This window comes from Ovis canadensis, chromosome 11 (assembly GCF_042477335.2).
Source record: "Ovis canadensis isolate MfBH-ARS-UI-01 breed Bighorn chromosome 11, ARS-UI_OviCan_v2, whole genome shotgun sequence".
Lineage (NCBI taxonomy): Eukaryota > Metazoa > Chordata > Mammalia > Artiodactyla > Bovidae > Ovis > Ovis canadensis.
In genome coordinates this window covers 22,024,013-22,037,735 of record NC_091255.1, presented here as the reverse complement: position 1 = coordinate 22,037,735, position 13,723 = coordinate 22,024,013, and the positions used below count along the sequence as shown (strand labels likewise).

The following is a 13,723-nucleotide window of genomic DNA, read 5'->3' as shown; positions in this document are numbered from 1 at the left end:
GTTACATAAAATTCATAGTCTCTCACAGTGTTATATTTGGAACCAGGTTATAGTTGTATACTTCACTTTAAACACCAAGTTTCAAAAGCCCATTGCTGTCCCCAAACCCTTACCCTGCATTCTCTCTAATAAGTGTCAGTGTTAGTCACTCAGTCGTATCCAACTCTTTGCGACGTCACGGTCTATAACCCACCAGGCTTCTCTGTCCATGGATTTCTCCAGGTAAGAATACTGGAGTGGGTAGACATTCACTTCTCCAGGGGACTGTCCCAACCCAGGGATCAAACCCGGGACTCCTGCCTTGCAGGCGGACTCTTTCCCCTTGGAGTCGCCGGGGAAGCCCCAATGCTAACAGCTGAAATCGCAGTATCACAGCAAGCAGCCTTCACCTGCCTGCAAAGACTTCTCCATTGGTCATTGTTAGTTCCTGGACATCACCAAATTTATAGACACTGGGAATGGCTTACAGTTTTTAGAGAGAGTGTTCTTTGAGGAAAAGGGAACTGATTTTAATTTTTTTAGGTGTAGTTCCCATGATCTGAATTTTCTTTTAGAAAACAAAATTCTTGGGACTTCCCTGGTGGTCCGTGGTTAGGACTCTGTGTTGTCAATGCAGGAGGCTTGATCCCTGGCCCAGGGAACTAGGATCCCACATGCTGTGTAGTGTGGGCCAAAATTAAAAAAAAAGAATTAAGAAAAAAATGAAAGTAAAGTCCTTGAAAAAGAATAGCCAAGAACACTAGCTCTCAGACTCTGCCTTGCTTCCAGGTGCCAGCTGTGGTGTATTAGGTCTAACTTGTGGCTTTCCTCAGATGTAGGTTATTATTCATAACCTGTTTTTCTCACTTATTCTTTGTCTTCTCCATAGCTCTGAGGGCTCGTTTTGAAGGAACAATGGGTGAACCTTCTTCCTTGGCCAAACCTCTGGAGCTGAACCAGCACTCCCGATTCATAATTGGCTCCGTGTCTGAAGATAACTCGGAGGATGAGATTAGCAACCTGGTGAAGCTCGACCTACTGGAGGAGAAGGAGGGCTCTCTGTCACCAGCCTCTGTCAGCTCAGACACGCTCTCTGACTTGGGGATCTCGAGCCTCCAGGATGGTTTGGCCTTACACATGAGGTAAGTCAGAGAAGCTGAATGTTTTCCTTACTGAACCTGTCCTATTGGTTTCACTGATCTTGTTTTAGGAAGAGCAAGGATATTTTGAGTCAACATTATTTCCCCTTTTTCTACATCACTGGACTTAAAGTTTTGACGAATAACTGGGAGATGATATATTTTGCCTGAGGTGCAGGTTTTTGAAAGCCTCTTTTCCCAAGTGTTTCCTCTCACTGTTCTCTTATTCTTCTTATGAGGGAACTTTTAGCAACAAGACTCAGCAAGTGAGGCTGAGGAATTTCAGTCTCTATTACTTGGACTAACATTGTTGTAACTGTCCAATGACTGATAGGACTTTTGCAGGGATGGGCAAACTGGTAGTAATCTTTCTCTGAACTGCTTTATCATGTCAGGAAGTTATATTCTTTTTTTTTTTTTTTTAATTTATGTTGGCTGTACAGAGTACGGCTCTGGAGCACAAGCGCAGTAGTTGTGGTGCACAGGCTTACTTGTCCTTTGGCATGTGGCATCTTCGTTCCCTGACCAGGGATCGAACCCGTGTCCTCTGCATTGCAAGGTGGATTCTCAACCACTGGGTCACCAGCGAAGTCCCAAGGCCAGTCTTTATTGAGGAACAAGGGGTTGTTGTAGAACTCTCCTTTTCCTCTAGAAATGTAGTTCTCTGGGTGTAATTGAGAATGTCCATAAATAGTATCACTATATTATTCTTATTTATTGATGTTTGCTTGTGCAACCAACATGTGACCTTGTGCTCATTTGCTTTGCATTTCTTGGATTACAGGGTCTGAATTAGTGGTTCTTGGTTTTCACTGTATATAAGAATCTCTTGGGGAATCTTGAGAAATGAGCCCCATCCCCAGAGATTCTGATTCACTTGATACTGGCTTGGCTTAGAGTTGGGGCATTTCTTTAAGGTATTTGAGTGATTATAACATGCATCCAGGGTTGAGATTATTGGTAAGCTTAGACAAACATAAATTAGGGTGAGTGTTGCTACTGTTATTATCTTGGTGCTTCCATTATTAATGGCTTGTTAAAGAATTCAGCTCCTTTTCATACACTGAAGAATCAGAATCTGTAGTAAAATCGTATGCTGGATCTGGCTGAATGTGACTGTCCTGTCTTACGGTTATCCCTGGGGATTTGGGGTCCTTGCTTCTGAAAGAGGAAGTAGTGAGTACCAGTGGTCACCCATGTTTGGCTACATGGAGGTCCAAAGAAAAGAGTTATGAAAGTTAATGATGTTTTACTTCACAGATTCCCAAAACTTCAGTGAACCAGAGAGAGAATTTAGACTAATGCCTTTTGTTTAAATAGATGATAAAATTGAGGACTGAAGAGGGAAAAGAACTTGCCTAAATAGCTAAAAACTGGAATTCAAAGTTAGATGCCCTGATTCCGTATCAGTAACTTGTCTCCTCTACTTCCCTGATCATGCAAGTGTTCTAATTATATAGTTCCCACAAAGCTAGTTTTTAGGAGCTAGTGAATAGAATATTATATCTAATCTCTGGGCTAAAAAAAGAGGAATGAAAGTCAGTATTTAGTGGCAGGGAAAGGAGGTCAGGTCTTTATCTTTATGTAAACATTTTTTTCTTACTTAATTTTCACTTAATGATTGGCCTGAAGGCTAATACTGGTGGATGGCATCTTCCTCCCCGAGGTCATTTGTAGATGTGTAGGGGTTGTGACTCATGGGGTTACTTGCATTTGGAAGACACAACCAAAGATTCTAAACCTTCTGCCGTGTCCTGGATAATCACACACAACACACTGAGGATGGTTCTCATAAAGTCATATTGCTCCTGTTGAGAAACACCGGGAGAAATCTAGATCTTTAAAGACCCACAGCCTCTTGAGAAATTTGTCCAGTTTGAGGCCAAGTGAAGCAGACTGTCCATTTATTGGGTTAGGAAATTGTGTTTGGCAATGGTGAGATAAATACCATTGTAAGATATTCAGCTGATGATATTACAAGGCAGTTTATGGTTGCCAAATCATTCCCAAAGTTGATGATTCTTACTGCAAAGACTGTGTAGTCAACGATATGAGTGCCTGATGATTTTTTGCATGCCTTGCCATTGCAAAACTCATGCCTGTAGCTCGTGGAGGAGCCATGGATTGAAGTGTGATCAGCAGCCTGGGAAGGAGACAGTGCCAGTTCCTGCTTGTCTCTGAGATAGCTAATGTTCCAAATAGAGCACAGGTTCTCCGTTGGCACATTTAAGCCACTTGGGGTAACTTAAGTTGATCCAGATCCACTTTATATATTAGAAAGACTCTGTTCTGCCATCTGCCACCAATTAAGTACGTGATCGCAGGTAGTTTGTGTTACCTCTTTGGACTCATATTCCTAAGCTGTGAAAATGATGACATTGATTCAGATACTCCTTTTCACCGTTTGAACCCAAGGTTAAATAAAGACTGGCTGAGTTTAGGATGAGCTCCCAGAATGAACAGCGTAATCTTTCACAGGTGATATAGATTGAAGAGGCAGGTACATTCTCAGAAGACACTCACTGGCAGTCATCTAAAGCCCAGTGAAATACCTGCCATAGTATAGAATGAGAGTGGGCCCCTCTTTCAGTTTAGGGCTTGATTTTAGGTGCTCAGTGAGAAGGCTGGTGGGTGTGATGAATGGGTAGGCAGGAAAAGGAAACAGACTTTCCCAGAGTTGGAGATGATTTGCATCACATATTCTCTAGTGAAAGATTGGGTAAATCACTCTCTAAGCAGACATTTGAAATTAATACCCTTAGAAAGTAATTATAGCTTGGTGGGTCTATATAGACCTCATGGTAGATAACTGTGCGTTGGCTTTTTCTTTTTAGAGAAGATGTGACCTGTATATCAGCTAGGTTGCTCTATTTCTGAATCTCATTAGTAGTATTGGACATTTGAGGAGAAAGACCATTAAAGACTGAACATAGGTGTCTCAATTTTGATACCTAATGTATGGTTTGGTGGCGTTTAACAGAGGCTTCTGGTTGTATGGATATTGACATTTTCTCTGCTCCTTGTGAAATGCTACTTGAGGTCAGACTGTTCTGCCTACTTACAATGCTATGCAAATCCGGATTACTCCACCTATCACACTGTCAACCAAACAAAGATTGCAGTCAGTTTTGTCAACTAGTATACTGGTTGAAGTCTGGTTGGAAGAAGATAAGCCCCACAGTTGCATCTTTTACCTCTTAAGGTACTTTGATTTCTTTCCTTCTTTTTTTCTAAAAAAAATTTCTTTATTTATTGTTTATTTGTGCCAGATCTTGTTTGTAGCATGCAGGATCTTTCAGTTGCAGTGTTTGGGATCTCTAGTTGTCACATGTGGAATCTAGTTCTCTGACCCGAGGATAGAACTAGGGCCCCCAGCATTGGGAGAGCAGAGTCTTAGCCACTGGGCCACCAGGGAAGTGCCGGTATTGTGATTTCTTTAAACCTTTTTTTATCCTATAATTCATGTGTTTGAAACGCCATCTTAATTGTCTCTTAAACTTCTTAAAATGTTTATTCCAAATGTCAAATGGCCAACATTTTATCTATATGAATCAAACCTAATATGTGCTCTTGCCGGAGTTTAAGACAGTAGTTGGTGCTATGGAAGAAGGGGAGAGTCATTAAATTCACTCAGGAAGGTCTCCTTGAAGGTGAGTTATATTCTTTATCACCTTTATGGTCTAGAAAGAAAAGAACTTTACCAGTATCTTAGAAAATTTAGAACTCACATGTGAGATTGCCTATAACATGTTTGACTCTTCAGAAGCATTAAACTAGAGAGTTTTGAAGCTTTTTTTTTTTTTTTTTTTTAACTTATTTATTTTTGGCTGCCTAGGGTCTCAGTTGTGGCACGCAGGTTTAGTTGGCCAGTGGCGTGTGGGATCTTAGTTCCCCTTCCAGGGATCGAATCTGTACCATCACGTGCTTGACTATTACATGTCGAACTCTCGGACATACTTTACGTGGGGTGTCACAGTTAATCTCCATGAGCCAAATAATGTTACTTTTATGACCCACCATTTAGGGTGGGGAATTGAGATACAGGTTAAGTAACGTGCCGGAGGTCACAGAGCACACTGTGTATGGAATTCAGTCAGAGCTCATACCGTTAGCCACTAGACCTAACTCACACCTTGGGTGTCATAGATATGTCGGTGTTCTCTGAGCAGTTTTCCTCTGATTAAATGTCAGCCTTATTTAAAAGAGACAGAAGCTGGAAATATATACACATATATATGTATTTGATATGTATTTATTTGTGGCTCACTGGCTCTTCGTTTCTGTGCCCAGGCTTTCTCTAGTTGCAGCGAGCAGGGGCTCCTCTTTGCTGTGCTGCACCGACTTCTCATTATAGTGACTTCTGTTGCAGCGCACGTGCTCTAGAGTGCTGACTCAGTGGTTATAGCGCACGGGCTTAGTTGCTCCATGACACGTGGGATCTTAGTTCCCAGACCAGGGATTGAACACCTGCCCCCTGCCCTGCAAGGCAGATTCTTAACCCCTGGACAGCCAGGGAAGTCCTAGAAAAAAAATATTTTCGAAGAATGCTTTATCAAAGAAGCAATAAGAAAAATTAAAATACAAGAAAGCAAAAATAAATCCTTGTTTATCCATCACCCAGAGAGAACTCCTGCTCACACCCTGTTGTATAGTCTTCTGAGTCCTTATCTGTGCCCATGGGCACATTGCATTTCTCACTACTGAAATGAGATCATCCAGTACACACTGTTTGACAGTCTCTGTTTTTGTCAAAAGTTTCCACTTTGGTATTTCAATATATTTTCATCTCATCTCATATGTACGTCATATTAAAGTTTCTTCAGTTGACTCCAAAATCCTGGTTCATCCAAACTGGTACCCAGTCTAGGACCATGCATGTGTGTGTGCACGCACTAAGTCCCTTCAGTTGTGTCTGACTTTTTTGTGACCCTATGGATTGTAGCCCGCCAGGCTCCTCTGTCCATAGATTCTTCAGGCAAGAATATTAGAGTGGGTTGCCTGCCCTCCTCCAGGAGGGGATCTTCTTGACCCAGGGATTGAACCAGTGTCTCTACATCGATAGGCGGGTTCTTTACCACTAGCGCCCCCTGGGAAGCCCCTACAACCATACATTGTATATTGTATTCCTTAAATTTCTTAATCTATCTTGTTACCCTCCCTGCTTTTTGCAGACAGTGATTAGTGACTTGTTGAAAAAGAAGATAGCAAATTATCAGAATACATTATACATTAGGATCTCTTAGGTGCTTCAGTAGGCTTTCTTTTCCCACATGCCCCTTAATTGGTGGTCTTCTGCAAGGCTTTCTGGCTTCAGCCCTCTTCTTTTTTTTTTTTTTTTTGGTAACTTTTTATTTTATATTGAAGTATAGCCATTTAACAATGTGATAGTTTCGGGTGAACAACAAAGGGACTCAGACATAAAATACATGAACCCTCCCTCCCCCAAACTCCCCTTCCTTCCAGGCTTCCACGTAACACTGAGCAGAGTCCCCTGTGCGCTACCAACAGTAGGTCCTTGTTGGTTATCCATTTTAAACATTGCAGTGTGTACATGTTTGTCCCAAACTCCCTAAATAGCCCTGTCCCCCGTTTTCCCCCCATGCCTGCTGTAAACTCTGGTTCTTCTTATACTACATCCTCTCCCTAGGTCTGTCTTAATTAATGGCATAGCCATTTCTCTGGTCTTCCAAGCTATCCCTCATTCCTAATTACATATTCTTTTTCACACTATCCGCTAATAATTTTTTAAAAATTTATTTATTGTTTAATTGGAGGATAATTGCTTTACAGAATTTTGTTGTTTTCTGTCAAACAGCCCCTAATAATTCTTGAATCCGTCCCCTTCTTTCCATTGTTACTGCCATCACTCTTGTTCTTATTTCTTATGACAGTAGTGTTTTAGCTTTTTCTTCGGTCTCTTTCCCCCTTCAGTGGAAGTGCCACACGGTCATTGCAATCTTTCTGATGTAAACTGATCATCTCACAGCACTATTCATTGGGTCCCTGTTACATATGACTTTCTAGCCACATATTGGGCCGGGGTCCTAATGTTATTTGTAATATGACAGCTATAATCATTATTATGGCAGGCTTAATGAGATCTGTTATGTCTCAGAGATGTTTGAACTAGGTTTTGAAGGATGAAGATAAAACAGACAAGCTAACAGGTAGGTTTGTGTGTAGGAGGAAGGGTAGAGATGGTGGGGTTGACAACGTGTGTAAAGGTACCAGATTGTGAAAACATCTAGCATGTTCAAGCAGTTATAAGACATTGAGTAGTACTGGAATATAAGGGGGACAGGGTGGTTAGTGCAATGGAAGAAGAGGTTGGTAAGACAGAGGTCAGATCAATAAGGATCGTGTATGTCACACTAAGACATGTGCAAAATGGAACACAGTATTGAGGTTTGACTGTGAAATAGAATCATCTGCAGAGCTTTAAAGAAATAGGGATTCCTGAGCCCTGTCCCAGACTAATTAAGTTACAGTCTCTGGTCTTCTGCTACTCTCCAGGTGAGTCTGATCTGACACCTGAGCTGAGAACTACTTTCTCAGAGTTTAGAGCAATGCCGGGAGTATAGTATATGCTTAATAAAGTTTGTTGCATTGAAATTAAAGTTGTGCAAGTAGATTGGATCATTATGAGGAAGAGGAGATAGGTAGAAGGGAAATGTGTCTTAAGGAACTGTCTACCTTTTGATGAGAGGAGGAGGAAAAAGGGGACAAGGAAATGATTAGTGAGGTAGAAGGAGAACCATGGGGAAGATAATTTAAAGGTAGAAGACGTAGCGTGAAGTGGTGAATGGTGATGGAAGCTGGAGAGAAAGCACCAGAGAGTGAGTTGGAGAGCTTGAGATGAACAGCTTTAGCAGATGGCAAGAGATTAAGCAGTGAACAAATGGTGAAAGAGCAGGAATTTCAACAGTTCAACTCTTACGAAGTTGATGGCAAGGAAGAGAAGACAGCAGTTACTCGAGGGCATCATCAAATCTGCTCGCTTGCCTGCCCTCCCTCTGGAGTCCTCCCACTTCCCTTCCCACTATCTCCCCTCTCCCTCTCTTTCTTTCTCCTGCCCCAACCCTCTCTCAGGTTTTCTTGTTGGAATGCTCTTCCCCTGACTGGTGAAATTCCTTTCATACTTTGGAGACTTTAAGTTTCAAGGTTCTTCTCAAGCGCTGCCTGGGCTGTGAAATTCTTCTTGTTCTTTCTCCTATTTTGATATTCTCTTCTGGTAATTTGGCCTTCCAGTTTCTATACATATCATCAGTTGAGTTTTTCGATTGCATTATTTTTCTATATTCTTGATGATTTTTTGCCTAATTGTTCTCTGTTGCTGAAAGTAGAATATTAATTAATCTCACTGCCAGAATCCTATAAATCAGTAAGAAAAAGATGTTTCAATGTCTTTTGAAGACATTTCAATCCAATAGAAATATAGGGAAAAGACATGAACTTCAGAAAAGAAGATAACCAGCCGGCAAATAAGCTTATGAAAAGGTGTTTAATATCATCGGTCATCTGGGGTTTGCAAATTAGAAATCACAGTGAATTAATTGCCATCCCAAAAGGCCAAAATTAAAAAACTGACAATGTCAAGTGTTAGCAAGGGTGTGAGATACATGTATGTATGTGAAAGTCTCACACATAGCTGATGGAAATAAAAGTTGGCACAACCACTTTGGGGTAGTATCTTTTACAATAAACATACATACTCTATCAATAAGCAAAGCCATTCCTGGCTGTTTGTCCAAAAGAAATGAGTGCATTTGTCCACCAGAAACCAAGTACAAGTCTAATCAAAATTTGTAAGTAACACGGATGTCCATCAGTTGAATAAGTAGATAAATCATGCAGTAGTCGCTCAGTGTCCTGTTAGACACAGTGAAACCCAAGTACTGCTATGCCACATCATGGGTGGATTTCATGAGTATAATGTTGATCAGATACATGCAGTAGGACAGCATACATATGAAGTTCAGAAGTAGGCAAAACTGATTGATGGTGATAGCATTCAGAATAGTGTTTACACTGGGGAAGATGTTGACTGGGAAGAAAGCACACTGGATCCTTCTGAGACTCTGGAAATGATCTGTACCCCAGTGGAGTGGTTGATTATGTGTGTATATGTATGTAAACTTAACTAAATGTATTATTAAGACTTTAGCACTTTATTCTGTGACGTTACATTTCAAGAGTAAATAAAACAAGCAGGACTTCCAGCTGTAACTAAGTGAGGAGATGAACAAATCCTTAACACCAAAAAGCAGCTATAAAGCTCGACAAAACCATTTCAGCCTTCAGATCAACTGTAAAGCATACAACAGTCTGAGAAAAGTTTATGTTTGAAAAGCTGCTGAAATTCCATAAGAACAGTAGGCGTCTGTGGTGTTTTTGCCAGGAGTATTCCTATTCCCTGCCCTCAGCTTGGTTGGCATGGAGGTTTTACTGCTGTGGGTGTGCCCTGAGGATGGGTGTTGGTGTTGCTGCAGTTGAAGGGAGCATATTCCTTTTGAGTAGTAGGTGGTACCCTGCTCTCAGTGACGATTCCTGCAGCAGAAGAGAGAGGGGGGCCACCGGCTCTCCTAGCTTGAGGTGTGTTTGTGGTTGGGATAAGCATATTGCTGGTTGAGGCTGCATGCCTGCACAGAGTAGGCGTGATAAGGCTCAGCAGAAAGCGGAAGCCAGGCCGTAACTTGAAAATGTCCTGAACTTTGAATGTGCTACTCTACTGCATACACGGGCACATGGACAGGATGCAAAAGCCTTACTTACTGGCTTCAGGTGTTTGCGTGTAACCACTGCCTAAACACTGACTGATTAAGTTTTACAAGTAGAGAAGTAATCCCTAGAAAGGAGGTTCAAACATAAAAACATGCACAAAATGAACTGAGACAGTAACGACTACACTTTTGAGAGAGGTAGATCTCACAGATTTAGCCCAGGCAAATTATTAAACCAAGAAAGAAAAACCAGTGAGCAAACATTAGTAACAGCAGCAGTCTTCATGGGTGAAAGAAATCAGAATCCAGACTTGCTACAATAAAGTATTTAGTATGTTAAAAGTCATAGAGACATGAAATGGGCAAGTGCAGGCCATATTTAGAAAAAAAAATCAACACAAACTGTCTCTGAGCATTTAGATGCTGGATTAGCAGACAAGTCTTCAAAGCAACTATCATAAATGTATTCAAAGAACGAAAGGAAAACATGTTTAAAGAATTTGTTAAAAGTATGACAACAATAAATCAATAAATAATATTTTCTATAAGGAGAGAGAAATAAGAAGCAAATGTCACCAGAGGATGTACAGATGGCAAATAAAGATTTGAAAAGATGTTTTAAATCACTAGCTGTTAGGGAAGTGCAAATTAAGACAGTAAGATACTAGTATACAACTGTCAGAGTGCCTAAAATAAAGATAAGTGACAACCCCAAATGTTTGCAAGAATATGGAATAATTGGATCTTCTGTGGGTAGTTGGTGGGAATGTAAATGAATGTAAATTGTTTTCCAGCCAGTCTGGAAAATAATTTGGAAATTTCTTCTAAAACTAAATATTTGCCATATGATCCAATAATTTCACTCCTAATTACCTATGAGAAATGAAAGCATATGTTCCCTTAAAAACTGGTATGTGAATGTTCACAGCAACATTATTCATAATAGCTACCGAGTGGAAACAACCCAATACCCATCAATTGATAAATGGATAAACAAAATGTGGTATGTCCACACAGTGGAAAGTTTTCTATAAAGCGAAATGAAGTATGGATACATGTTATAACATGAAAGCATTGTGCTAAGTGAGAGAAGCCACACATGATATCATCCCATTTATATATCTGGAATAGGCAAATCTATAAAGATGGAAAGTAGATTAGTCGTTGCTTAGAACTGGGGAGTGGTTTGAGGGAAATTCAGACTGACTGCTGCTGAGTACAGGGTTTCTTTGGTGGGTGATGAAAATGTTCTAAAATGGACTGTGCTGATGGTTTGCAACTCTGTGACTATAATAAAAGCCATTGAATTACACACCTTAAATGGCTGAAATATATGGTATGTGAATTATATCTCAATAAAGTTAAGGATTTTTAAATGGGTATAAGATCCATATTCAAAACTTAGTTGCATATCTATGTACTAGCTAGCAATGAGCAAGCAAAAAAAAACTGAAATAATTTTATTCAGAATGGCATCAAAAAGAATAAAATACTTAGGAATCAAATTTAACAAAAAAGCATAAGACTTGTACATTAAAATTATGTTACATTGCTGAGAGAAATTAAAGTCTGCTGCTACTGCTGTTTAGTCACTAAATCATATCCGATTCTTTCTCAACCCCATGGATGTAGCCCACCAGGCTCCTCTGTCCATGGGGTTTCCCAGGCGAGAATACTGGAGTGAGTTGCCATTTCCTTCTCTCTCCAGGGGATCTTCCCGACTCAGGGACTGAACCTATGTCTCCTGCTTGGCAGGTGAATTCTTTACCCCTGAGCCACCTGGGAAGCCCAGTTGAAGTCCGAATATACACATACCTTTTTAAGATTGCGCTCATTTTATTGTGCTACATAGATAATTGCATTTTACAATGTGAAGGTTTGTGGCAACCCTGCATTATCAGATGATGGTTAGCAATTTTTAGCAATACATTTTTTAAAAATTAAGGTATGTACATTTTTTTCTGTGGACATGATACCATTATTGCACACTTAATGACTACAGTATAGAGTAAACATAATTTTTCTATGCACTGGGAAACCAAAAAATTATTGTGACTCTCTTTATTGCAGTATTCACTTTATTGTGGTTGTCTGGAACCAAATTCTCAGTATCTCTGAGGTCTGCCTGTAAATGAAGAGGCAATTCATGTTTGGGGATTGGAAAACTCAGTGTTGTCAAAGTGATGATTTTCCCCTAAACTGATCTATAAACTCACAGTTCGGGCAAAATTCCAGCAGGCTCTTTTTTTCTTTTTAGACTTTGACAAATTTGTCTTAGAATTTACATGGAAACCCAAAGGACCTGGAATAGACAAAACAGTTATGGAAAAGGAGAGCAAAAATTGGAAGACTTATACTACCTGATTTCAAAAACCTACTGCAAAGCCGTAGTTATCAAGCTTTTGTGGCATTGCTACAGGGGGAGGCATATAGATGAGTGAAACACTTCGTGTCCACAGCTGAACCTTTTATTTTATTTATTTATTTGGCTGCATTGGGCCTTAGTTGTCACACACAGGATCTTTGTTGCGTCATGTGGGATCTTTCATTATGGCTTACGGATTCTCTCGTCACAGCGTGTGGGCTCCAGAGCACATGGGTTTCAGTGGTTGTGATACTTGGACTCTCTAGTTGTGGCACAGGGGCTCTGGAGTGCGGGCTCAGTAGTGGCAGTGTGTGAGCTTAGTTGCTTTGTGGCATGTGGATCTTAGTTCCCTAACCAGGGATCAACCCTGAGTCCTCTGCCTTGCAAGGTGGATGCTTAACCACTAGAGCACCAGGGAAGTTCCACAGCTAAACCTTTTAATATATATGGCCAGTTGATCCTCTTCTTTTTTTTTTTCAATATTCATTTATCTGGCTTTGCCATCTTAGTTGTGGTATGTGTGGTCTTCCATCTTCATTGCTGGGCTCTTTGGTTGCAGCATGCAAACTCTTAGCTGTGGCGTGTGAGATCTAGTACCGTGTGTGTGTGTGTGTGTGTGTGTGTGTGTGTGTCTGTGTGTGAGATCCAGTACCGTGTGTGTGTGTGTCTGTGTGTATGATCTAGTACCGTGTGTGTGTGTGTGTGATCCAGTACCGTGTCTGTGTGTATGATCTAGTACCGTGTGTGTGTGTGTGTGTGAGATCTAGTACCGTGTGTGTGTGTGTGTGTGTGTGTCTGTGTGTGAGATCCAGTACTGTGTGTGTGTGTGTGTATGTGTGTGTGTCTTAGCTGTGGCGTGTGAGATCTAGTACCGTGTGTGTGTGTGTGTGTGTCTGTGTGTATGATCTAGTACCGTGTGTGTGTGTGAGATCTAGTACCGTGTGTGTGTGTGTGTGTGTGTGTCTTAGCTGTGGCGTGTGAGATCTAGTACCGTGTGTGTGTGTCTGTGTGTGTCTGTGTGTGAGATCCAGTACCGTGTGTGTGTGTGTGTGTCTTAGCTGTGGCGTGTGAGATCTAGTACCGTGTGTGTGTGTGTGTGTGTGTCTGTGTGTATGATCTAGTACCGTGTGTGTGTGTGTGTGTGTGTGTGTGCACTCAATCGTGTCAGATTCTTTGTGACCACCTGGACTGTAGCCCATCGGGCTTCTCTGTCAATGGAATTTCCCAGGCGAGAATACCGGAGTGGGTTGCCATTTCCTAGTTCCCTGACCAGGGATCAAACCCAGCTACCCCCAACCCCCACCCCCCATCCCCCCAGCTTGGGAGCGTAGAATCTCAGCCCCTGGAACAGGAGGGAAGTCCCTAACAGCAGACTGATTTTCCAAAGAGGTACATCCCTGATCCAAGATTTCTTTGCTTGGGAAAGCCCCAGTGTAAAAACACTGTCTCCCAGCGCGTGCTGCAGTATAACTCAGACTGCCTTGCAACGGAGCCAGCTAAATGCATCACTGTCTGCCGGA

General features: G+C 41.2%; 1 protein-coding gene across 5 annotated transcripts in view; it reads left to right on the top strand.

The window, feature by feature from the left end:
• ACACA (acetyl-CoA carboxylase alpha) overlaps window positions 1-13,723 on the top strand; it is a 244,316-nt gene that overhangs the window by 28,455 nt on the left and 202,138 nt on the right. For all 5 annotated transcript variants that reach the window (XM_069602731.1, XM_069602732.1, XM_069602734.1 and 2 more), the window contains one exon: window positions 869-1,121. In XM_069602731.1, coding sequence (XP_069458832.1) covers window positions 895-1,121 — 227 coding nt within the window. In that variant the 5' untranslated portion in view covers window positions 869-894. The remainder of the gene's footprint in view (window positions 1-868; window positions 1,122-13,723) is intronic.